This window comes from Aulostomus chinensis, chromosome 16 (genome assembly GCF_037954235.1).
Source record: "Aulostomus chinensis isolate RoL2024-O1b breed Wild chromosome 16, RoL_Achi_v1.0, whole genome shotgun sequence".
Lineage (NCBI taxonomy): Eukaryota > Metazoa > Chordata > Actinopteri > Syngnathiformes > Aulostomidae > Aulostomus > Aulostomus chinensis.
The window spans coordinates 15,653,016-15,679,588 of record NC_141335.1 but is presented as its reverse complement, the minus strand read 5'-3'; the positions used below and the strand labels follow the sequence as shown (position 1 = coordinate 15,679,588).

Here is a 26,573-nt window from a genome sequence, read left to right as displayed (position 1 = left end):
TTGTAAATGCAAAACAACCCCTTAAACAAAACAAAACAAAGAAAAAAAACCCTCAAATGTACCACACATATGCACTGCTTATAATTCTGTGTAAAAAAAAACAAAAACAACTTTTGAAAAACAACCTTAGCTTCCAAATGAATGACACAAATGCCCTAAGTATATTAAAAGCAGTGGTCAATCAGCAGCTCCTCAAGGCTGGTGATTTTATAGGCTCTTATGGAGAATTCAGACCATACGGCAATTCAATTATCACTTTTGCTATGCAGGCAAGTTAACTCCCAGCTTGACAAAACCTGAAAAAATTTTGATATGTGATACAATTTTGTATGGACCACAGGAGGAGCCACATTTCCTTCCCTCATCACATGAACAAACCATATTCCTGCCTTGTGGAAGTCTAAGATTTGTCAGAAAGCCCAATGTTGCAATATCTGGCTTCCAACGTTGATGTTAATGCGAATCAGTGTTAAAGGGGTCAAATCATCATGAAGTAAATTTGTGCAAAAACTTTTATGGGTGTGTCTGCAATTCGACAAGCAAATAAATTTAAATTTTTTTTTAATGGAGTTTAGATCAGATTGCCTTTTCTAGGCTTGTCCTCCATTTCTAATTCATAAGCAGTGATCTCTGAAACACGTTGAAGCTGATAGGACTTTACGATTGCATCGCAAACATTTTGTGGCAGAGGAAGACAATTTGAAACTCTTGGAAATATGCATATGATGGAAATGTGGGGTATTTTGCATCGCCTGGCACCAATTCTCGTCTGCACATCACTTTAAATAAAAAATGTGCTTGAATTTTGGTCTGACCACAACACCACTGGCACTAGTTGGACGACAAGCATAGGGAGACAGAACTATAATAGATTTATAACAGTAAATGTGTTGCTCTGAACCAAGATGGACCATCCATTACTGACAGTGCCACCATTATTGAGGACACTGCTGATTGACTATCTTGTTTCCAGAGCAGACTAAATGTGGAATGAACTGAGCCCAACCTTAATGACATCACATATTTGAACAAATCCTCAAAGACACAGTTAAAACAAACATTGCATTATAGCATTATAGCACAGAGTAGAACTATGACTGCAGGACTCAAGCTTGGTCTGGATACAAATTTCAGTACATCACCATTCTCTACTCTCTACTTATTCTGATTATGCTCTCTGCCAAGTGTGAATGGATACATGCACATGCCTTGTTGTAGAGATCTCTAGTGAGGTTAGACATGTCACAATATACAGCACTGTAACACAACATGCTTGTATTATTGTTGGTGAATCCTTCACTTGTCATTGCACACAAATTCTTTCATTCCCCATTTCAGCAAGAGTTACACTGCTGAGTGCTGAATAAGGACAAATGATGATTCATAAATCTTTAAATATTTCAATGATGGCTCTTAATCATGAGACGTCAATATGACCGGTATTGTGATCTTGTTTTCCTCAGTAACTGTAGCAGTAGCCTTTGATATCATGACAGCTCTAATTCAGATGGAATAAGGTGACCGAGGGCAGAGATGAGAGAGGCCCTGGTACTTAAGACTCGCATCAATATGTTCCTTCTGTTCAACAATCTTTTACAAGAGAGTTCTCTTAAATGAGATTATAAAGTGAGAACAAATGAACTTATAAACTGAGAGCATTGAGTAATGCTTGAGTTATTTGCCCTTTATGGTCTTCATTATAGAACCAGTGACAGTTACATTTGAATTTTCTATAAGTTAGGTCCAGACATGTAGTTGGTCCATGTACTTTTTGGTATTTGAAGTTTCATTTTTGAATTAAGAATTCTAAATGAAAAACATCTTCACTTCTCTTTTCTATACAGAAAACTGTATATATAGAATAAATACAGGTAGAGGAAATGGCTGACAGAGAAATCTAAGCCGTTACTAAAAGGCTGGGTTCAAGTCCAGCACAGGGGTCCTTCATAGAGGCATGGTCATAATGTTCAAATATTCAAATATTAATAAAATATCAGTAGCAATGGCAAGCCTAGTTAAGGCTGGACCTCAATATTTGCATGTTGGAATATGTATTGTATAAACAGTACTGTCTGTATGTAGTTTGAGTTGAAAACTGACCACTTTGGGCACACCACCAAAAAAACATTTAAATTCAGTTTTGGTGCATCTATATCCATGTTAACAACATGACAAGCACTTACATTAAGAGGCATACAGTTGGAGCACAGAAGCAGGACATGTTTTTCGAGCAAAATAGTGGAATAAATTTCAATAACTACAACAACATAATAAAATTAAATACATAAGAAAGGGCCTGAGGGATTGTGGGATGATTTTTTTGGGTAGCAATTGTAGTGAAATGATGGTTAAACCTATTAATCGGCTGGATACATTCCGGTTGGGCAACAGTTTGCATTGAGCAGTCACAGTGGCTGGTGAGTACTGATAGATTTGTCTATGCGCAGGTCTATTGGACTACATTGCACTAGATTTATTTAGGATCATGACTGTAGGATTACACTGCAGTAGATTTATGTAGGAACTAGTGTTGTTAAAAATAATGATTTATCAATTAAATATCGATTTTGAAAAGTAAAAATGGTACTAAATGTCTTTTCAATAGTATCGATACTCTACCTGCCTCCTTGGTTTACACGTGCTGCCGCTGCCAACACACACACACACACACACACACACACACACAAACAGACAGAGCGCTGCCCTGGGGAGCAAGCCATCAAGCAGCAGCCCCTCCCCTCCTGCCTCGCTCACACAAACACCGCTGGCTGTATTTTTATTTATTTTTTTTAAGTGTCGTCGCTCTATGTGTGTAAGCTGCCATGAGATGGTATCTGCAGGACCTTCACAACCAGTTTTAATAAATAAACAAAACAGTAGAAGTGCTGTTTGGAGGTTCTCTGGATTTGAGTCGGATGAACAAGGAAAGCCAAAGGACAGCAGCAAGCCGCTATGCAAGAGATGCAACAGAATTGTGCCGACAAAAAGAAGCGAACACGACGAATGTAGCAAAGCACCTCCAAGACAGACACCCGGACCTGTATAGATTAGGAGGTATAGAGGTTGGTAACAGTAGAACTTGAAGTGTGTGTTGCCTAGAGTTATCACATCTATCGGTGTTTACTTTGACGTGTTGTCTTGTCAGCGAGCGGTAGCTAAAGCTAATCGATGGTAGGTTACATATTTTAAAACTTATTTGCATACTGTTAATGTGTAAAGAATAACTTGAAAAAGTTCTCTACCTCAAGAATAAAGTTCTTTATTTTTCTTTAAATAAAAAACATTTTTGCACTAAATTCTGAGTGGTTGCTTTGTATCGAAAATCGAATCGAATATCAATATTTTTCAAAATATTGTATCAAAGTGTGAAATCCAGTATTGTGACAACACTAGTAGGAACAGGGCTGTTGGATTATACAGCATTAATTTTTTTCTTGGTAAAATTTGAAGTGAAAGCATTCTCAGCGTTTTGACAAGAAAACTGGAGCCCTAAAGCTTGCTTAGTAGTTTTGTTTGGCACAATGATTTAGGATTATCAATGTGTGGAACATGTTTCCGTCATGGGTATGAATTTTAAATTATTATTTTTTTTAATGTTTTGTTTCAGAACTAAATAAACACATGGCTGAAATTTACAAAATTTTGATGAGTCAAACAAGTTCTTGTCTGTGTTTTTTGCTTGTATCTCAAGACCTAAATGAACTACATGAACTGATCATTAGATTCTAACGATGGAATAAACCATATATAATCTTTGCTGACAAAAGTAATTTTGACTCGTCAATTTACAGTTCCATTTCAATTTTAGTAACTCTTTGGACAATATTTTATGTAACAGTCCAAACTTGACACACATAATCACTATGACATTGGTTGTATGTTTTTTTTTTTTGGGGGGGGGGGGGGCTGGTTTTATTTGGCTTGAAAAAAACATATTCATTTTACTTTGAATCTTTTACTCTAAAATACATGTTCAAAAAATGGATTGGCTGGATTTTTTTTTATAACAATGCAGGGCATTTTTCTTTTGGTTTGCTCTTAAGAGAAGACAATCAAATAAACTATTGAAATATGAATAAGACCACTTTATCTTGACAACATTTTTGCACTTGTCAGTAGGTCAAAATCATTTGCATGAGCCACTGAACTATTTTGCCTGGAAGTTTTTTTTAACGTGAAGGTTTGGACAGAGGTACACTCCAAAGTTCACATGGCCTGGTTTGAAGAACAAGATGTGAATACTGGCTCACTTGACAGCTTGGAGTGAAGCTGTCCTAAGCTTGCCCTACAGGATTTATTCTATGTCAAAATTTGCAACAAATAAAAGCAGATCTTTTTGATAGTTTGATAGGATCAGCTGTAAGCGCGTCTGTGGCATGTGGAAAGAATCGTTTGTTTCACTTTTTTGGTCACTGGATTTGGAGTCAAACATTTTCAGGAAACTTCAAATGCCAAAAAATACATTGAGTCAGGCCTAGCGTCTCAGCCTTGTGAGACTTCAGACAGAGGAGGAGGTGAAGCCCATGATGGAAGAGATTGACAGAAGGTGGTCAGCTGCAGTCCTGCCATCAGATGCGGCTTGGAGGCCTCCTAGGCATGTTGAAGCAGCAGCTGCATGGTGGTCAGGAGGAGTGAGATCCATCCCTCTCTGCTTCTCTAGGTTGGGGGAGGTGAAGATGTGAGAAAGCTGCTGTGCAAGGTCAGCCTGACGTCCATCCCTCTGTCTCTGCCTCTATGTTTCGGGCTTCCCCGGGGTTGTTGAGGTGCAGGCTTGTGAGAGGCTGCTGATTGACTCGTGTGAGAGTGTTTTGATTGGTGATGGAGAAACGGGAGGCAGAGGAGTCTTGGTGTGATGGAGATTTATGGTCCAGACCGTTAACAACTAGATTCTTAATCCATCTGGTAAATCGAGGTATACCATCTGAAGACTCTTAAAACTATCATGACCTTAATCTACAAAGTTGGGTCATGGATGCAATTAAAGCCTGAAAATAAAGTCCTGCCTTCCCATCACTGGATTCCCCATATTGTAAAATCAAGTCTTAATCCAAATAGTCCACTGGTCCTACAAAATAAGGTAACAGAAGGAGGAGAAGAAGAAAGGGGGACAGCATCCCTCTTACCTCGTCTGACCAGGTATGGTTTGGTGTAATCCCAGCTCTCATTGTCATTCTTTATCACGTTCAGCCGTGTTGGCTGTCAACACAAAAATAAGAGAAAGATGCAGCAACACAGATGTATCTGTTTATGGGCAATACATAGGAAGTCACATTGAATATTCACTTTTTGAAAAGTAAAAAGGTGTTTTGCAACTTTTTCATTTTTCTTCTGTTTTCCATTTTTCTGTGTATTTACTCCTAATTTAATCCTGATTTCTAGTGGGAATTCTTCAGTCCATGTTTCTTTCCTTTTCTTTTCGTTTGTTGTTTCTGAAAGTACTCAAATTTTGTTATGACAGGTCAAGGGCCAAGGCAGTGAACTCTGTGGTGATGAGATGTATGATGTATTATAAATGCCAGGATCATGAGGCCTTTGATTAGGGTTTCTAGGTTGGCAGAGGATTTGATGATTTTTTTTTTTTTTTGCCTTTTCCACAGCAGGAATTAAGGGCACCTGCCAGGTTGTGGGTGTTTACAAGAACAATCTGAAATCAACTGTTAAGTTGGTTTTTTTTACTTGTAGTAATTTTGTGACAGAATCAATTACAACAAAGATTCTAAGTTTCCTCAAACAAGAAGCAGAAGGGGGACAAAACTGACTTTTCCAAATAATCCTAAATTTCAGCTTTCAGGACTAGCTTAAAATTCTCACTACAGATATCATGTCAGAGGTAAAACTCCCATTTACTAGGAAGCTACAAGGAAAAAAAGTATAGAGGTTAATTTGTTGTTCTCTTATGTAGTCAAACAAAATAGGTTTGAGAGCAAATCTGGAATGACAGTCACAGATCTGACCTTCAGGATCAATAAATCAAAAAGAAATGACAAGTCTCACTAACTGAAGTAATATAAACAATGAGAATCAAGATAATTTATATTAAAAGCAGCCCTTAGTGCTGTATATGTACATGGTCTGCACAGGCAGCCGACAGCAAAACCAGAGAAAACAAAAAACCTCATCCCTACTGCTAGTCCCTCAGCCATTGTAACTCTGTCATATCAGCATATACACAACTGCTGGGGGTTCAAATTGCAGTAGAGAGTAGAGAGGATTACATAGCAGACATTGCAGTAATGAGATCAGTCATAAGCATTAATATATCACAGGATAACAAAGTCTCTTCCCCTCATGTTAAAATATCTCTCACTCTGGTGGTCACATTAGTTGTGTCACTACATATCATGATACGAGGCACTCTGCTAGTTCTCAAAGTCCACATCCACATCTACTGTCTCAAGTGTATCGTTACAGATGGACTACTGATATTATCTGTTTCCAAATGTAAATCCAAACATTGCTGGTTTTAGTTGTTGTACTTCCTGGAATTATTTTAATGCAGCAGTACAATACATCTGTATAATTATGCAGCTAAGTATATATAGAGCCTAAATAATTTGATGAGGTTATAAGAAAAGTATTTGTGAATGAATTCTCAGCAGCTATGCACCACCATGTTTAATCTCACCATGTTTCTATGGCTACCTTACAGGCAATAAAGAGAAGATAACACAGCACAGAGAGCCATTTCAAGAACATTTGAAAATCTATTCATAGTTGTGAACGTTTTTTTTTTTCTTTACATCTCTCATGAATGGTTAATAGGTTTTCCTGAAAATATGATCAAAGGCCCCATTTACACCTGGCATAAAAAATGCGTATTTTGTAATTGGATTGCAAATGGGACAGCACTTGATGACATTCAAGTGCAAGTATAAATACACTCAAGATGCACTGAGAAAAGATTGGGATCTTCCAAAAACACCTTTGGAGCTGGTCAGGGACACATTCTAACCACATTGAACAACAGTGTAAGTGTAAAAGCATTAATCCATATGCAACTCCATGGGGTGAAATTCATCATTGATGTAGCAGAAACAATTTAAGGTGGTGCTACTTGCCATAACGGTGGTGTAAAGGGGGCTCATACTTACCAGTAGCAATGTTTGCAAAGCAAAAGTTAACAGCGCCTAAATAAGGTTGACACCCAGTATTCCAGTCACGGAAGACAGTTTCTTCTCCTACTTCAAAAAGCAATCAGAATTCCATACAGCAATGTAACTTACAGATTTCCATTGTTATTGTTTCAGCTCCCGCCAGAAATGTTTCAACAGACATTCATCAGAGGAAGAGGAACACATGAATTTTGGTTGAGCGGAAAAGAGCACAATAAAATTGCATTTGGATCCAAATGTTGATACTCAAGACACATATTAATGCCAGGATGAACTGTATGTGGTCATGTATCCAAATGCAATCTGATCACAAAAAATGCACTTTTAATGCCAGATGTAAAGAGGGCCAAACACAATGACATTTGTTTATTCAGCTCTGCAGACACTACTGACAGCAGTGATGTGTTCAGTGTCTCTTACTCTTGCATACTCAATCTTGAGTGTGCAGCATCCAGCGTAGATGTCAGCTCCATTCAGGGCAGCCTTGGCCTTCTGAGCACACTGAACAGATTCAAACCTGCAGGCATGCTGGTTAAGGATAACTCAGTGACATATGTGTGTGTGTGCGCGCGCGCACACACACACACCCTTGTACTTATATCTTTGTGAGGACTTTCACTGATGCAATACATTCCCTAGCCCCTCACCCTAAACCGGGGGTGTCAAACTGATCCAGTAAAGGACTGGTGTGGCTGCAGGTTTTCATTCCAACCAAGCAAAAGCAACACCTGATCCAACAAATGAGCTGTGTGGACACAGCTTGACTGATTTAAGTTGAATAAGGTGTTGCTTTTGCTCGGATGGAATGAAAACCTGCAGCCATACCAGCCCTTTACTGGATCAGTTTGACACCTGTGCCCTAAACCTAACCATCTCAACTGACCCTGACCCTAACCAGAACCTGATTCTAACCTCCACCCTAAAACCAAGTCTTGACCTTCAAACGGCCTTTGAAGGTGTGAAGACCGGCTAAAATGTCCTCACTTTCCAAAAATGTCCTCACTCTGTTCGTTAAATATGTATTCTAGTCCTCAATATGTAGCAAGTACAAGAACGCACACACCACCATCAATCAAATCTAATCATTCTATGGCATTTATGTGGGAAAGAGAACACACACACACACACACACACACACACACACACACACAAACACACACACGGCATGGATACTCCACCATGGCCTGGATTCCATTTCGCTTGAAAATGACAATCCTCAGCACACTGCCAATGGGGTTACACACCGTGTACAGAACGTCCTGGAAAAAATATTCAAAAGCAAAAAGTGACAGGATGGCACCAGTTGTGTTGAGGAGAAAGAGAAATGAAAAATCGAGGGGGGTCTAACAGCACAGAGTCTGGATCAAAATGATCATTACACCTAATACATTACATGTCTCTTATGAACAGGTTTATTCTGATCAGAGATTTGACTTATGATCATAAATCAACCCAGAGATTAATTACAAACATAAATAAAGAATGTTACAGCAATAATCGAGAAAACTGGCATGATTTAAGAATTGCCCACATCCTAAGATGGAAGGACAGTTGAAGGAATAAAATGAGGATTTATAGGATAGGATTTATACGAGTAACCCATGAGGAGAAAGGCCTTCTCTGAATTAAAATCTAAAGGAGATGAATATACTGATTACCTGACTGAATTTGTGTAGTTCATCTGCACAACACTAAATTTATTTCAGACTGATTAGTCATTCAGAGAAAAACTCAAGTTTAAAGATGATCTTGTTCAACTGACTGCAATAGCTTAACTTCAAGCAGTCTTTCAATATAATCTGATCGGGGTCAGTTCTTGGAAATGGGTTTATCTGCCTGCTATTTCAGCTCACATATAGGCCTGGGGAATAAACTGGCTGGTCAGCATCCTCTGGTATGCTTGTTTATGCATGGGGTGTGGGCGCAAGCTCCCAGTGTCAAAGCACTTGATACCATTGTTGTTGTGTTGGAAGCTCTCTCACAAAATCCATTTGAACACTTGGAGGGTGAAGGATTGAAGTTCTTCTCACTTAAACCTGTTGCTGTTAGCTCAGAATATGACTATGGAAGTGAGTGAGTTATAGAAGCTATGGACATATCTAGTCTGTACGCAATTCGCTCCTGGCTTTACAAAGGTGTCTTTATGGCCTTTGTGTCAAGAGTGTTGGAGTCGGCATATAGATGCCACACATTGGGCTTTTCATCTTAAACATTTGTTATGCCCAGTGTGGGTAATGAAGGCTTATGTGGACAGACAGCATCTTTCAGGAGAATTGTCAAGCTGTTTGAGTCTTGAGACATGCCTCACAAGGGTGAGCCATTGTCCAGCCAGAGGTTGTCTCATTGGATGGTGGAAGCTATATAGCTGGTTTACATGTACAGGGTGTAGCAGCCCCCATCAGAATTAAAGCACTGGAGGCAAGATCCGCAAGACTGAATTGGAGGGAATCTCAGATTGGGTCAGTATGCATTACAGCTTTGGGAGATTATGCAATGTGGGGTGGGCTATATCTGCCATAGTTAAACACTGAGCAAGTTACAAAAAAATGAAATTACTTAACATAATCTCTGGTTCTTTGATAACAAAGTGAGGTATTTCACCAACGCTCCTCGCATGGGTGGCAAGAAACTGGTATAGAATGCCCTGATCTGGGAGGTCAACAGAATTATAACGGGAGGGCAGGACCTTCCCATGGGCAACAGACAGACATGGTGTCATAGTGATAAACAAATGATATAACAATTATGTATCATAGTATGTGCTTGTGCATGTGTGTTTACCGTGGTGATAGGGTAGAGAGGGTTCTGGATTGACAGCAGAAGGACCTTGTTGCCACTGTTGGGATTGTCAGCGTTGGTAGGCCTAGTGATTCTCTTGGATGTTGAGTAATTAAAATAGGCCTGTTGACCTGATGAACACAGTTGACAACAGCATCACATCAGCCTATCATCTACACGATTCAGTTGAGGACTTTAAAGGCCTTATCAATACCACATAGACTGTAATATAATATCTGCATCACTGTCATACAGCCAAACTGTAGGTGAGATCATCAAGTTTTATTATTATTATTACTGTCATAATTATTTTTTTCATGATTAGTGTCAAAGAATATTTGTACAGAAAAATGTAACCCTCATAATGTAACTCTGATAATGACATAAGTCAAACAATGTAGTTAATTTCAAACAAGTGACGTGCACCCTAATCAGGAAAATATGGATTAACCCTGATAATTTTTTCATGTATTCAAGTTGCACTTCATACGGTGGATGTGTATCGACTGAGCATCTAACTACAGCCGCAGCAGCAGCAGTGGTAGTAGAACTACTATAAGTAGTAGAAGGGCATTATAGTAGCAAATAAGCTGCAAATTGAGATACCATTTGCAGCTGTTTCGCTACTATAATGACCCCATAGAGCAACAACAACATTTGTTGTTGTAGCAATTATAGTTGTAGTAGTAGAAGTAGAAATACTAGTAATAGAACATGTGTCAGTTAGTAGTTGTAGCAGTAATAGTAGTAACAGCAGACATAATGGCAGGAAAGAAACTGAGGAAATGAGTTAAGACACTCACTTTTACTAGCTGTTAAACTGTTATGGAAGGTGTACTGAATTTTATGTTATTACACACCTGTTTCTTTTAATACTTTGTTACTTGCAGTCTTATTTTGTTGTATTTACTGAGATATAAGAGTACCATGAAAACAATTTTTTGTTTGAACTTAACCACCCTGAGGTGCGTCTAGTGTTTTCTTACCAGTCTGACAGAGCCCTAGGTGTGTATGAGCGCTGAAATGTTGCTGGGAGCAAATTCTGCAGTGTTATTTATAAGAATCGAAATGTATTGGGGGTGTACAGTGATTGGGTGTGTCATCCTTTCAACACAAGAGTACTGACTCATTAACTTAACAGCAAAAGCAGTAGTTCTGGTATATTATCACAAGAGTAGCAGTGTGTGACAGAAAAAGATTGCACCTGTGTCATGTAGTTTACAGATGTAGCCTATAGATGAAGTATAGGTTGTTGTTCTATTTCATATATGTAGTTCATATGTACAGTGTACAAATGTAGGTTTGTGGATTTAGTTTAAAGATTTTGGTTTAAATAGTTTGTAGATGTATTTATGTACTCTTAATGTTGGTTTGTGGAGCATGTTTCCATGTAAAGGATACTTTAGCCACAGACAAGACATTGTTAAGAAGTGTAATCTAAAGGGTTTCAAACATTCTGAAACATTTTTGGAGGACAACTGCAGACACACTGATATGGGCTTCATTTTTCAATCAAATACATGAGCCAGTTGACCTCTTCATGAAATAGGACATAGATTTTGGTCAGTCAGTGGTTAACTAAAATGTATATATAAAAAAATCTATTTAATAGAAACAATGTAAATTCGGTTCTCACAAACACCAACCACAATGAAGGCAAAGAGAGAAGGGTAGGTTTTTTTCAAATGAACTCTTATGGTAACTATCTGACAATATCTTATTTTTTTAATCAGTTTTGTGCAGCAATATAGGAGTCATTTTTGGCCCATTTTTACACGTCTAGTCTACATAATGAAAATCCTGGGAATCAAACCTGCAATATATACAGGCTCCTTTGCTCCCCGGGAAACACAGTGGTCAGCACTTTCCACCGCAGAGAACTCCACCAGGGCCTGGCGCTTGAATGGCATCATCATCACATAACTACAGGCAGGAATATGAATACAGGACAAAAACATTATGAGTTAAATCACCTGGACTTCTCCTCTAACACAGGAGCAAGGCATCAAGGATCAAACCCACAGAACTTTCATGTTCTGTGTACTGAGATGGCCTCACACTGCCTCCCCCAAGGTTTGTTTTCAACAGACTCAGAGACTGTCAATGGACCCCCTCCCTCTTATACATAAGCCTTAAAAAAATACACTGGCTCCATCTGCACGACAAAATATAAGCATGGAGACAGTCACTGCTGCCAATAATCACTGTCATCAATTGGACCAACCACTCTGATCATATCTGTCATGTGTGACACAGCCAGTCTCTCAGGTCTTCAGTAACATGCTTTTTTTGAGATAGCCAGGGTCATCAAGGTCACCACTGGCTAATGAAGATCCAGGTGCTTCTTCAAGAAGTGAGGCAAATCACTAATTTCAGCCTCCATGTCTCCACCATCTGTCCTGTCCAATTCCTTTTTTAATGATATATTTATAGAAATTTTAATACAAGTCTCTGTACAGTCGTCCTCACGGGTAGACTACGTGAGAGGATTACATAGCACACAGACAGATGGTGAGGATACACAATTTACACTACCACCCCTCCCCTTCCCAAATCAAACAGACAGCTGATACATAAACAAAAAAAGAAAAGAAAAAAACACAACTGACTGCTGAATGCTTAAGAGTAGCAGATAATATTGTAAAAAAAAAAAAAATGCTTATGCTATTCACATTTTCCCGTCTTCTCTGACCCTTCAACTGTCACACTCACTTGCCCACACACACAAATATACATATATAAACACACTCACCCACACACCATGTAAAGATGATGGAAGCATTATCAATTATCCATGGAGTAAAGAGGGGATTTGAGCACACAGGAGCCCGACCAGGCAAAAATTTTTGAAATAAGTTGTTTAAATTGTGTCCAGATTTTAAGACAGTTCGTCACAACAATACTATCTGAGTGCGCAGACAGTGACATTGATGTGGGGAAGCACAGGAGAGACAACAGAGATGCTGAACCACATGAGGCCTCCTCAACCTGTAGCCAGGATGGGGGTTGGTTATTAGTGCAGCAGCACTATGGCTCTAATGTTTGCTGCCCAGTAGTAGAGTAAGAAGTTGGGAAGGGCGAGGCCACCCAATTCCTTGGATTTTTGTAAAGTTCCTTTTTTTAAATTCTAGGGTCCTTCTTGTTAAAAGAAAACAAAATTAACATAACCACTAAATTAACTCAAAAAAATCTAAAAATTAGTTGTGGACTTTTGAATATCAGATCTCTGACGCCAAAAACTGAATTGGTTAATAAATTGATATCTGACAATTGTATTGACCTGCTCTGTCTCACTGAAACCTGGCTGCGTGATGATGAGTGTGTTAGTCTAAATGAATCCACTCCTCCCAGTCACATTAATACTCACATTCCCCTAGGCTCTGGCCGAGGAGGTGGAGTTGCTGCCATTTTTAACAAAAGTTTAGTAATAAATCCCAAACCCAAAACAAGTTTCAATTAATTTGAAAGCCTGATTCTTAGTTTGTCTCATCCAGCCTGGAAAACAATACAGCTGCTCTTATTTATTATTGTGTACCGCCCTCCTGCTCCTTACTCTGAATTCTTATCTGAATTCTCAGAGTTTATATCCAGTTTAGTTCTCAAATCAGATAAAGTCATTATTGTAGGTGACTTCAATATTCATGTGGATGTTGATAACGACAGTCTGGGTACTGCATTTTTCTCTCTCTTCTAGACACAATTGGTTTCCATCAGTCTGTTCATGAACTGCCTCACCGTCACAACCACACCCTCAACCTCATCATAACATATGGAATTGAAGTTGAACTTCTAGTTGTATTTCAACAGAACTTGCTTTTATCAGACCATCAATTAATCACTTTTGAATTTATTCTAATCAACTACACTCCACTCTGGAAAACAGTGGTTTCCAGATGTTTATCTGATCAGGCTGTAGCTAGATTTCAGGAAGCGATTCCAGTGGCGCTTAATTCAGTGTCATGTCCCATTGTTACAGAGGAAAATGTCGTCAACCTTAGTCCCTCCCAAATTGATCATTTTATTTATAGTGCAACAGGCACCTTACAATCAACTTTGGACTCAATTGCCCCATTAAAAAAGAAAACTATGAATCCAAGGAAACAAGCATCTTGGTACAATTCAGAAACCAGACAGCTTAAACAAAAAACCCAGAAGTTAGAGAGAATATGGTGCTCCTCCAAACTGGAGGAGTCTCATATCATCTGGCAAGACAGCCTTCAAAGTTATAAGAAAGCCCTTCATATAGCGAGAGCAGCCTACTACTCAACACTAATAGAGGAACACAAGAACAACCCCTGGTTCCTCTTCAGTACTGTAGCCAGACTGACAGAGAGCCACAGCTCTACTGAACCAAGCATTCCTGTTTCCCTGGGCAGCAAAGATTTCATGGACTTCTTTAATGACAAAATTCTCCTTATTAGAGAGAAAATTCACCTCCTCCTGCCATCAGCTGACAACATGGCACCTATAGCCTCAGACGCCTTAGAGGCTGCTGGTGGACCAGACGTACACTTTGACAGTTTTTCTACCGTTAGCCTTGATGAGCTCAGTTCAAGAATTTCCTCCTCTAAACCATCCACCTGTCTTCTAGACCCCATCCCAACCAAGCTACTTAAGGACTCGCTACCCCTCGTTAGCACCTCCCTCTTAGATATGATCAATGTGTCACTGTTATCTGGTTACATCCCACAGTCCTTTAAAGTGGCAGTAATTAGACCCCTTCTCAAAAAAGCAACCCTGGATCCACAAGTTTTGGCCAACGACAGACCGATATCAAATCTTCCATTTCTCTCCAAAATTCTAAAGAAAGCAGTTGCTAAACAGCTGTGTGACTTTCTCCATAGTAACAGCCTATTAGAGGATTTCCAGTCAGGTTTCAGGGTTCATCATAGCACAGAAACAGCACTAGTCAAAGTTACCAATGACCTCCTACTAGCATCAGATGAGGGACTGGTCTCTGTGCTGGTCTTATGAGATCTTAGTGCAGCTTTTGATACCATTGACCACCATATCCTTCTACGGAGACTGGAACATGTCATTGGCATTGAAGGAACCGCACTTAACTGGTTCAGGTCATATTTACTAGGTCATCTCAGTTTGTACTAACTAATGATAAACCCTCGGAAACCACTGCAGTCACTTATGGTGTTCCACAAGGCTCTGTGCTTGGACCAATCCTCTTCACCCTTTATCTGCTTCCTCTTGGTCACACTATTAGGAAACACTCAATTAATTTTCACTGTTATGCTGACGACACACAGCTGTACTTATCAATGCATCCACATGAAATAAATCAGCTGACTAAACTGGAGGCCTGGCTAAAGGAGATAAAAACATGGATGACCCATAATTTCCTTTTATTAAACTCCGATAAAACTGAAGTCATTGTCCTGGGCCCAAAACATCTTAGAGACACCCTATCTAATGAGATAGGTACCCTGGAAGGAATTACCTTGGCCCCCAGCATGACCAGAAGGAACCTAGGAGTTCTCTTCCATCAGGATCTGTCCTTTAATGCCCACATTAAGCAAATTTCTAGAACTGCTTTCTTTCATTTACGAAACATTGCTAAGATCAGACACATCCTGTCTCAAAAGGATGCAGAAAACTAGTCCATGCCTTTGTCACTTCCAGGCTGGATTACTGCAATTCCCTCCTATCAGGCTGCACCAGTACGTCCCTAAAGACTCTCCAGCTGGTCCAAAATGCTGCTGCCCACGTGTTGACGAGAACTAGTAGAAGAGACCATGTCTCTCCTGTACTGGCTTCTCTGCATTGGCTCTGTGTCAAATTTAGAATTGAATTCAAAATTCTCCTTCTAACATACAAAATCCTAAACAGTCAGTCCCCTTCATATTTGACAGAGCTCCTAGTCCCCTATTATCCACCTAGAACCCTTCGCTCCCAGGATGCAGGGTTACTGGTGGTTCCTAGAGTTTCTAAAAGTAGAATGGGAGGCAGAGCCTTCAGCTATCAAGCTCCCCTCCTGTGGAACCGTCTCCCAGTTTCGGTCCGGGATGCAGACACCCTCTCGACCTTTAAGAGCAGACTTAAGACCTTCCTTTTTGATCGGGCTTATCGTTGGGCTGCTTAGGCTGGCCCTTAGACATGTTGCTATAGGCTTAGGCTGCTGGGGGATCTCCCATGGTGCACTGGGGCTTCTCTCTACTCCTCTCTGTCCTCCTATATTTGTCATACATAAATCATACTCATACATATTACTAACTCGTCTTCTTCTCCGGAGCCTTTGGGCTCCCCTCATCCCAGATCCTGGGTGCTGCTGGAGGAGGCTGCAGACCTGAAGAGGCTCAAGTTGCCACCCGTAGCTCCACCTGCTCATGTTCTGTCTGTCCATCAGTCTCTTCCTTTCTCTCTCTCTTTATCTCTGTCCCTCTCTTTCCATCTGCATATCTATCTTCCTCCATTATCTGTCTTTGTCTCTGCCCCGCTCCCCTGCTCTCTTTTCCCCCCAACCGGTCAAAGTAGAAGGCTGTCCCCATTGAGCCTGGGTCTGCTCGACGTTCCTGCCTGTTAAAAGGAAGGTTTTCGTCGCCGCTGTTGCAGGATGTGCTTGCTTATGGAGAATTGTTGGGTGTAAATTCATTGAAGGAGTGTGGTGCTAGACCTGCTCTACCTGTAAAGTGTCATGAGATAACTTTTGTTGTGATTTGGCGCTATATAAAACAAATTGACTTGACTTGACTTGTTCCGTAGAAATTGGGAAATTGGGAAAGAAACGTTTGGTAAAGAAAACGGGAATACATTGGACGAGATAAAGAAATTTGGGGAGCACATTCATTTTAACACAGTTTATATGCCCTGCAAGAGAGAAAAGCAAGACAGACCACCGCTGGATATCCTGGGTCAGCCTGGCCAGAGGAGGTGAGAAATAAAACTGTTTAGTACTCAGATTGAAGAAGCACCAGACATTTGCTATCGCATACTGCTCCATTAACATCTGAATTACTCTCGACGATTTCGATAAATAAGAGGGCCTGTGGGATAATCGGTCAAGTGATGGGTCAAGACAACAATTAAAATCGCTACCAAGAATGAGTTGGTGAGGGTTCAAGTCGGAGAGAGAGCAAAAAAGGTTTTGAAAAAAAGATCACTGTCTCAGTTTGGGCCATACACATTTGCCAAAGTCAGGCAATTACCTCCGACACCATCCTGCCTGTGATGATGACATAGCGCCCATACATGTCAGACACTCCAGTGGTCACAGAGAATGTCATAGATTTGTGAATAAAAATTGCCACCCCCTAGGCTTTACTTGAAAAAGAGGAGTGAAAGAGCTGACCCACTCACTCCCTCAGAAACTTAAGGTGACCTGAGGGTGAAAAGTGAGTCTCGTGAAAAGGCTATTTTAATGGTTAAATCTTTAAGATGGTTAAACACTTTGTTGCATTTTATGGGGGAGTTCATGCCATTAACATTCCAACTAACAAATCTCAAAGCCCCACCCAGTGTACCCAGAGTATTTGTGTATGCCATCATATGACAGAGTATGATTGCGAGTGGGAGCCAATAGCAATCATTGATACGTCTGTCAAAGACACAGCCACCTGCTCCCATCCCAGCAGAAGAGATGAAAGGTAAAGCAATTGACTAAGTTGAACACGTACAATTGTCAAGCAGCAGGCTCACAGGAGAAAACAAAAAACACAAACACATATAAACTAACTGAAATTACATTAACCCGGGACACCCCCCATCCCAAATCCCATAACTCTAGCCAATACACAGGCAAGATTTTTGGGCCAAATTTCCAGGCCATGATGATACGATAGATGAGAGAGAAAGAAATGAGAGCGATCAAAAAATAATTTAACAATGCCAAAAAAGAGATCGAGACAAAGGAGATGCAAAAAAAGAAGTGGGTAGAGGATGAAAACAGAAAAAGGCAAGAAAGGTGAGGATAAAGAAAAAATAGCAATAAATCATATCTCAATCCACATACATACACATATACAATGGGTTTGGAAAATATTCAGACCGCTTCACTTTTTTCACAATTTGTTATGTTGCAGCTTTATGCTAAAACCATTTAAATTCATTTCTTTCCTCATCAATCTACACTCAACATAATGACAAAACTGAAATATCACTTTTCATAAGTATTCAGACCCTTTACTCAGTACTTAGTTGAAGCACCTTGGGCAGTGATTACAGCCTCCAGTCTTCCTGGGTATGAGATGACAAGACTTGCACACCTGGATTTGGGGATTTTCTGCCATTCTTCTCTGCAGATCCTCTCAAGCTCTGTCAGGTTGCATGGAGACTGTCAGTAGACAGCCATTTTCAGGTCTCTCCAGAGATGTTTGATTGGGTTCAAGTCAGGGCTCTGGCTGGGTCACTCAAGGAAATTCACAGTTGTCCCTAAGCCACCCCTGCGTTGTCTTGGCTGTGTGCTTTGGGTCATTGTCCTGTTGGAAGGTGAACCATCTGCCCAGTCTGAGGTCCTGAGCACTCTGGATCAGGTTTTCATTCAGTATATCTCTGTACTTTGCTCCGTTCAGCTTTCCCTCAACCCTGACCAGTCTCCCAGTCCCTGCTGCAGAAAAACGCCCCACAGCATGATGCTGCCGCCACCAAGAATTATAGAGGTCACTGTGCTCTTGGGAACCTTCAATGCAGCAGAAATTTTTTGTAGCCTTCCCCACATCTGTGCCTCGACACAATCCTGTCTCTGAGCTCTGCAAGCAGTTTCTTTGACCTCATGACTTGGTTTTTGCTCTGATCTGCATTGTCAGCTGTGAGACCTTCTATAGACAGGTGTGTGCCTTTAAAAATCATGTCCAATCAACTGAATTTACCACAGGTGGACTCAAATCAAGGTGAAGAAACATGTCAAAGATGATCAAAAGAAATGGAAAACATCTGACCAAAATTTAATGTGTCATAGCAAAGGGTCTGAATACTTATGAAAATATGATATTTCAGTTTTTCATTTTTAATAATTTTGAAAAAATTTCTAAACTTCTGGTTTCACTTTGTTATTATGGGGTATTGAGTGTAGATTGATGTGGAAAAAAATTAATTTAAATGATTTTAGCATAAAGCTGCTACATAATTTAATGTGAAAAAAGTGAAGGGGTCTGAATACTTTCTGAACCCATTGTATGACTAGAGAAATAGGCTTTGAGAGGAGAGAGAAAGGAGAAAATAAATTTAAAAGAAAGATAAAAAGTGATGAGACAAGACAAATAAAGGGGAAAAAGGAAGAGAAGAAAGAAACGGAACAAGAATAAGAAAAGTCCAATTCCTGTCCTGTCCGACCTGATGCTACCATGTGAATTAAAATCAGATGGATCATAAAATATAGTGGTACGTGATGACAAAATAACAGACAGATGATGCAGTTACGCTATAGATATTTGATTAATGTCTCCCTCAGATTGATGTCTCATCTTGTTAAAAGCCTATTGCCTTGATTCCTGTCCTCATGTCTCTTTCTTTGTCCACATGTCTCATCCTATCTCCTCCTGGCCTCCTTGCATCTCCTACTCTCCTCTACTGGTCTTCTTTGCTCACAATCCCAGAAGTGCAGGGCCATGATGCGAGGAGAAGGACACGCAACAGGTACATGACAAGAATCCAAAGTTTCCAACACACCTAATTTGTCGTTGTGCGCTTTATCCGGTTTGTCCGGGTCGCGGGGGCAGCAGCCTCAGCAAGGAAGCCCAGACTGTCCTCTCCCCAGCCACTTCCACCAGCTCTTCCGGGGGAATCCCGAGGTGTTCCCAGGTCAGCCGAGAGATATAATCCCTCCAGCGTGTCCTGGGTCGGCCTCAGGGCCTCCCCCCGGTTGGGCATGCCTGGAACACCTCCCGAGGGAGGCATCCAGGAAGCATCCTCACCAGATGCCCGAACCACCTCAAATGACTCCACTCAACATGGAGGAGCAGTGGCTCTACTCTGAGCCCCTCCCAAATGGCTGAGCTTCTCATCCTATCTCTAAGGGAGAGCCCAGCCACCCTGTGGAGGAAACACATTTCGGCCGCTTGTATTTGCGATCTCGTTCTTTCGGTCATTACCCAAAGCTCATGACAAAAGGTGAGGGTTGGAACGTAGATTGACCGGTAAATCGAGAGCCTTGCCTTTTGGCTAAGCTCCCTCTTCACCACAATGGCCTGGTTTAGCACCCGCATCACTGCGGACGTTGCCCTAATCTGCCTGTCAATCTCCCGCTCCATCCTACCCTCACTCGTGAACAAGACCCCGAGATACTTAAACTCCTCCACCTGAGGTAGGATCTCGCCCCCGACCTGGAGTGGGCAAACCACCCTTTTCCGGCTGAGGACCATGGCCTCAGAGTTGGAGGTGCTGATTCTCATCCCAGCCGCTTCACATTCGGCTGCGAACACACCTTATTTTCTTTCCAATTACTGAAGCACCATATCCATTTCCCTTTTTAATGAACTCTCTATCATAGAAAAAAAAAAGACCATCAATCAAATCTAATCATTCTATGGTATTTATGTGGAAAAGAGAACACACACACACACACACACACACACACACACACATCTCACCATATTGGTCCAAACTTCTCCAGGGCATCTATCAGGTCTGCTTCAACCACGGCCTCACACAAGCCCCTGACATGGACCACAGGACTAGGAGAGATACAATGGGAGTCTTCCCCATTATCCTGCAACACACACACACACACACACACACACACACACACACACACACACAAGCATTAACTACTGTTGCAAAATACTGAGATTAAGCATTACAAATAAATCACACCACTGCATTAACACAAGCGTGTCCCTTTTTCTTGGAACTAGATAATTGCTTTTAATTTCCTGTATTAACAGAGATGAAGTCAAATTTGTGGTTAAATCAAGACCCATACATAACTACTACACTAGTCAAATTTTAAGTTACTCTTTTATTCACTGGACTACAGCATTAAATGGGGTCCTGCTAGATCAAACCATCCTGCAGAGAACAGCTTCAACCAGGAGTTTGGGCAAAATCAACCTGCTTGTTAAGAACTGCAGCACTTCACAGAAGCTCAAAAGCTATGTTGTGATCAAGAGCTTCTTACAAACTACACAAATGTATTTCTGCACATTGACTGCATATCTGCTAAAGTTAGCTTTTTAATTCAATGTAAACTTCATAGCTAAGTGGTAAAGTGATACTTTAAACCAGTATTACAGTTTTTCTCAGCCACATTGGTGCAATTCTCAAATGAGAATTGAAATTCTCAAAACTGCTTGTTCAACCTCCATGATATCCAGTCACTTCTGTAAATCATAAAGGCAGATTCTCATCCATTCTGCTTCCACCTGTGGATTCCTGCAAGTTTACTGACATTAGGTAGGAGCCGCAGTGCTCTTCTGTTGTTCTTCCAGTGAATTCCACACACATGACCTACACTCTTGTAGAGTGCCCCAAGCAGAATTTTACTCTCAAGAACAGTTGGAATTTTTATTGCAGGTTAGCCTCCCAACGAACCAGAACACAGTCATCAGGGCGAGCACTGGTTACTAGTACCCAGTAGACATAAGAATCTCCATCACCGACAGCGATTTGACATGCATCTCAATATACTGCCAGCAACACTATACATTAGAGCAGGATCTCAAACTCAAATTACCTGGGGGCCAGAGACCTGGCAACGCTTCCTCTCACATAGCTGAGCCACATTTAGCTTGAGGGAGGAAGCAGTTGGGACTCTCAGTATGGCTTGAAGATGATCATCAGTAAGTCTGGACCTGTATTTGGACTTATTGAAGTTCAAGGTGGAGAAGAGCTTTTCACACAAATATGTGCTCCCAAAAAGGCACATGGTCCACTTGAACATTCGGGAAAGCTCAGGGAAGCTGGGGGTCAATTAATGTGATTTGATTGTAGCCTCTGCCTCTGTGGAGATGAATATACACTGAACAAAAATATAAATGCAACACTTTTGTTTTTGCTCCAGTTTTTCATGTGCTGAACTCAAAGATCTAAAACATTTTATACATACAAAAAAGACACATTTCTCTAAACTATTGTTCACTAATCTATCTAAATCTGTGTTTGTGAGCACTTCTCCTTTGCCAAGATAATCCATCCCACCTCACAGGTGTGGCATATCAAGAGCTGAGGAGACAGCATGAATATTGCACAGGTATGCCTTAGGCTGGCCACAATAAAAGACCACTCTAAAATGTTCAGTTTTATCGCACAGCACAATGCCTCAGATGTCGCAAGGTTTGAAGGAGCGTGCAATTGGCATGCTGACTGCAGGAATGCCCACCAGAGCTGTTGCCCGTGAATTGAATGTTCATTTCTCTACCATAAGCTGTCTCCAAGGGCGTTTCAGATAATTTGGCAGTCCATCCAACCGGCCTCACAACCGCAGACCATATGTAACCACACAAGCCAACTTGACTTGTAACCGACTTGAGTGGGCAAATGCTCTCATTTCAATGGTGCCTGGCACATTGAAGAGGTGTTCTCTTCATGGATTAATCCCAGTTTTCACTGTTTAGGTCAGAAGGCAGACAGCGTGTGTGGCGTCGTGTAGGTGAGCGATTTGCTGATGTCAACGTTGAAGATCAAGTGGCCCATGGTGGCAGTGGGGTTATGGTATGGGCAGGCATACGTTATGGACACCGAACACAGCTGAATTTAGAGATGGCATTATGAATGCACAAAGATATTGTGATGAGTTCCTGTGGCACATTGTTGTGCCATTCATCCACGACTATCACCTCATGTTGCAGCATGATAATGCACAGTCCCATGTTGCAAGGATCAAGGATGTACACAATTCCTGGAAGCTGAAAACATCCCAGTTCTTGCATGGCCAGCATACTCACCGGACATGTCACCCACTGAGCATGTTTGGGATGCTCTGGATCAGCGTGTACAACAGTATGTCCCAGTTCCTGGTGACATTCAGCAACTTTGCACAGCCATTAAAGAGGAGTGGACAAACATTTCACAGGCCACAATTAACAACCTGATCAACTCTATGTTAAGAAGTGTTGCACTGTGTGAGGCAAACGGTGGTCACACCAGATACTGACCCCCCCCCCCCCCCCCCCAAAGCAAAACTGCACATTTCGGAGTGGCCTTTTATTGTGGCCAGCCTAAGGCACAACTATGCAATATTCATGCTGTCTCCTCAGCCTCTTGATATGCCACACTTATGAGGTGGAATGGATCATCTTGGCAGAGGAGAAGTGCTCACTAAAACAGATTTAGTTAGATTTGTGAACAATATTTTAGGTCGTGTTCACACCATTTTCTGTTTCGAACTAAAGCAAGGATGATACATTGCTGCAATTTCTCAACTGGTCCAGTTCACGTTCACAAAGCCAAACTCAAACGGTCCAAAAATTGTCACATGGCAGTTCGGTGATGGCTTAAACAGTTAAGGCATACTGTACTGTACATCATGGAGCATCGTCTGCTCATTTTCATGTTAGTGCTGATCTGGGCTGCATAGCAGAAGACGTTAATGGACTGCGCATACAGTATGAACGGCTGGGAAGACTGCGGCAATTAAATAATGTATTAATACACGCAGGTCGCAGAAGATGCTCTGCAATCGGACGGTGATATCACAGAAGACAACAGGCACTAATGAAAGCCTACCTTAATGTTTTTTCCTTTGCCATACAAGCACGACCAGTGGGGTACGTGGACAATAAAAAGCTCACAATCACATACGTGTTAAAATCACAAAGTTGGCTAATCATACAAACAGAATATGACGTGTAAAACGGCGCGCTTCTGTGATTGGTGCGGATGGGGTTCACACCAGAAGTAAACCGCTCTAGAGTTAACTTGATAGTGGTGCGAGACCACCCCTACCAGGCGGACCCGAGAGCGGTTGACTGGTCCGGACCCGAGTTCGAGGCCAGCATTCACACCAACCAAAACGAACCGCACCAAGGAGGTAGACTAAACAGGGTTCAGTTCAACTGAACTTAACAAGGCTGGTGTGAACGCGACCTCGGAGAAATGTGTCTTTTGTGTATATATAAAATATTTCAGATTTTTCAGATCAGCTCATGAAAAACGGGAGCAAAAACAAAAGTGTTGCGTTTATATTTTTGTTCAGCATATATTCATCTCCACAGAGGCAGCGGCTACAATCAAATCACATCAGGTCTTACATTATGTTTACGTATCTGCGCTAGCATGACTTGGCAGTGCAGCAGAGTAAACCTGGCAGGGAGGGAGTAATTGTATCAGACCATTCTGACTGACATCTAAGCTGTTAGTCACACATGCATTTCAAAATGTAGATTAGAGCAATTGTTATCATTACTGGAGGCTTTCACTCATCTCCTTGTTGAGTAAGTCAGTAAACTAATTCAACCGTTTAAGTGTTACATTGATATTTCTGTTCAGCGTACATCCATCATACATCCACCATACATTTGATGAATAATGGAAGGTATTTTTAGCTCTGGAGCAGCCAATAACTGAGACCAGTACGACATCCAGTGGTGAAATTCCATAAATACATCAACTACACAGAGCTGATGTCTCTGCAACTCTTGTCTGAGGAAAAACAAAAGTGTACATACAGTGGGGCACACAAAAGCTCTGATGATCCCAAACTATATACTGTATGTCCGAGGTCATATTAAAGAAACTTTGAGGGAACAGATCAACACTGAAAATCTATACAGAGTTTTATGCATCCCAAATTAAAAGTAACAGATCTAATTAAGCAAAAGCACCATGCTGGTCAATCATACAAGCTGTATGATTTTGTAATAGAAAAATGTCAGTTACAGGTCACCTATGTGGACACTGTTGTTGCATCCTTGACAGCTTTTTGGAATATTTTCAGGCCAAAACTGACCCCCAATTAACCACACTGTCTAAAACCTTGGACCAAGTCGCAAAAAAGACGGGCAAATTAGCAGATTGTTGTACAGTATAAAAGCAACTAGTGACTTACCTTCTCTAGGCTGCAGCCCTGTCTTTCCCCGCTAGTACACTTATTAATGGTGAACTTTGATTGTTTGTCTATATTGAGAGTAACCTGACAAAAACACCTTCAAAAGTCAAATAAAGTGACAAACCAGATCTATCCTCAATGATCTTGATTGTGGGGGATACAAGAGCTGTTGATGGTCCATCAGGTAAACCTCTACTCATATGCTAATGTAGGTTGGAAGCTGCAGGAGGACTGTATAGTAACAGCCAGAGACAGTATCTCTGCCTCTGTAAAAGCGAGAAGACAGAGATGCACTCCAGCTTCATAGAAGAAAAGCTGCCTCCAACCAGGTTTGCTTCACAGACTCAGTTACCATAGCAACCTAGTCAGAGCTTAAGTTACCTCCTTCTGAAACAGGCTGGACTTACCCCTCTTTCCTCAGGTTTGAGTTACTTCCCTTTCTGAAACAGAACACCTAGACTCTACAGGAGTTCTGGGTAAATAGACTCAGGGTTTTCACTAAAACTGCTTTCTGAAATGGGCCTGTGGTTCACAAGGGCTGATCCCTCTAAAATTTACAACTACCGAAATATGCTCAACTTCACTTGGCACTATGATGCTCATACAATTATACAGCAGGGGTCCTATGATGTCATGTTTAGTGTTGAATGTCAATGGAAATTCTGGTGGACCATAAGGACCAGACACTGTCCCTGATGATATTCATGAAATCTTATAAACTGATGGTGAGAGGTATTTTACAGGTTCAAGCTGTTGTGACTGCAATTAAACCAGACCCAGTGCTGCTTTGATTGAGGGTTTATTCTATTCATAGAAACAAATATGCTCATCAAAATTTAGCTGAAAATTTTCAACAAGCATATGGTGCAAATGAATGACCTAAAATCATCAAGTACTGAGCATGACAGGTGATAAAATTCCCACATTCCTGTACGATTGTACATCCGATCAGTCAAAATCTATCACCTGTCAGAGACTAGCATGCGTGCGAGAGAGGGGGGGGGGGGGCGACAGGCTGGAGGGCCTCAATCACGCGCGCGTGAACGCGGTGCTGTGATGCTGCAGACCAACACCAGATCAATTGTTGCACTTCTTACCCTCCGTCCTGCGTTCCAACGGCCCCTGTTGTCAGCCGCTGACTCTCCATTACCGTGAAGCGAGCCTGAGTCGGAGTCCTCGCCCTCCTCCAGTTCCTCCTCCCCCTCCTCTCTCTCCTCGGCCGCCGTCTCCCTCTCCTCCGTTTTCTGCCGCTTCGCCGCCCTTCCGAACTCCGCGTCGTCGCGCGGTCCGGCTGCATCTACAGTTGACATGCTCGGTGCTGTATGTGTCTGTAACAGAACTGTTCACACTGGCGCGTCCATATCAGCTGTTCTTATCCCAGAGGACGGCGGCAGTGTTCCAATGCGTGTGACTCTGTTCTCGGCCTCTTCCTGCCTAGCTGTCGCAGTCGCGTCTTGCCACCACGAAGTAACTGTGTGGAGGTGTGAGAGGATCGGAAACGTCCCACCCATGTTCCTATCTGATTGGCCAATGTTTCTCTGCGCCTGGGAAGCACAGCCTTTTGATTGGCCTACTGTTACGCCGTGTGAAGGCGCGCTGGGAATGAGCAGGAGAATGGTGGGAGTGCTGCTGCATCATTCTGGTTCTGTCCTCTCGGGAACGCTTAAACGAAGCTCTTAACACTGATCTGACTGATCGGCCTTTCTCGGACAGTCCACAGATTTGGGGCACTTGATCGGAACTGATCTTTTCTT

General features: G+C 41.5%; 1 protein-coding gene across 4 annotated transcripts in view; it reads right to left on the bottom strand.

The window, feature by feature from the left end:
• The window catches only part of hnrnpll (heterogeneous nuclear ribonucleoprotein L like), a 59,267-nt gene extending 32,951 nt beyond the window's left edge, over window positions 1-26,316 (bottom strand). For all 4 annotated transcript variants that reach the window (XM_086179584.1, XM_086179583.1, XM_086179585.1 and 1 more), the window contains exons 1-7: window positions 25,917-26,316; window positions 20,426-20,544; window positions 11,704-11,813; window positions 9,894-10,021; window positions 8,286-8,371; window positions 7,533-7,629; window positions 5,124-5,196 (exon numbers count right to left, since the gene is read on the bottom strand). In XM_086179584.1, coding sequence (XP_086035710.1) covers window positions 5,124-5,196; window positions 7,533-7,629; window positions 8,286-8,371; window positions 9,894-10,021; window positions 11,704-11,813; window positions 20,426-20,544; window positions 25,917-26,129 — 826 coding nt within the window. In that variant the 5' untranslated portion in view covers window positions 26,130-26,316. The remainder of the gene's footprint in view (window positions 1-5,123; window positions 5,197-7,532; window positions 7,630-8,285; window positions 8,372-9,893; window positions 10,022-11,703; window positions 11,814-20,425; window positions 20,545-25,916) is intronic.
• Window positions 26,317-26,573: the final 257 nt, after the last annotated feature.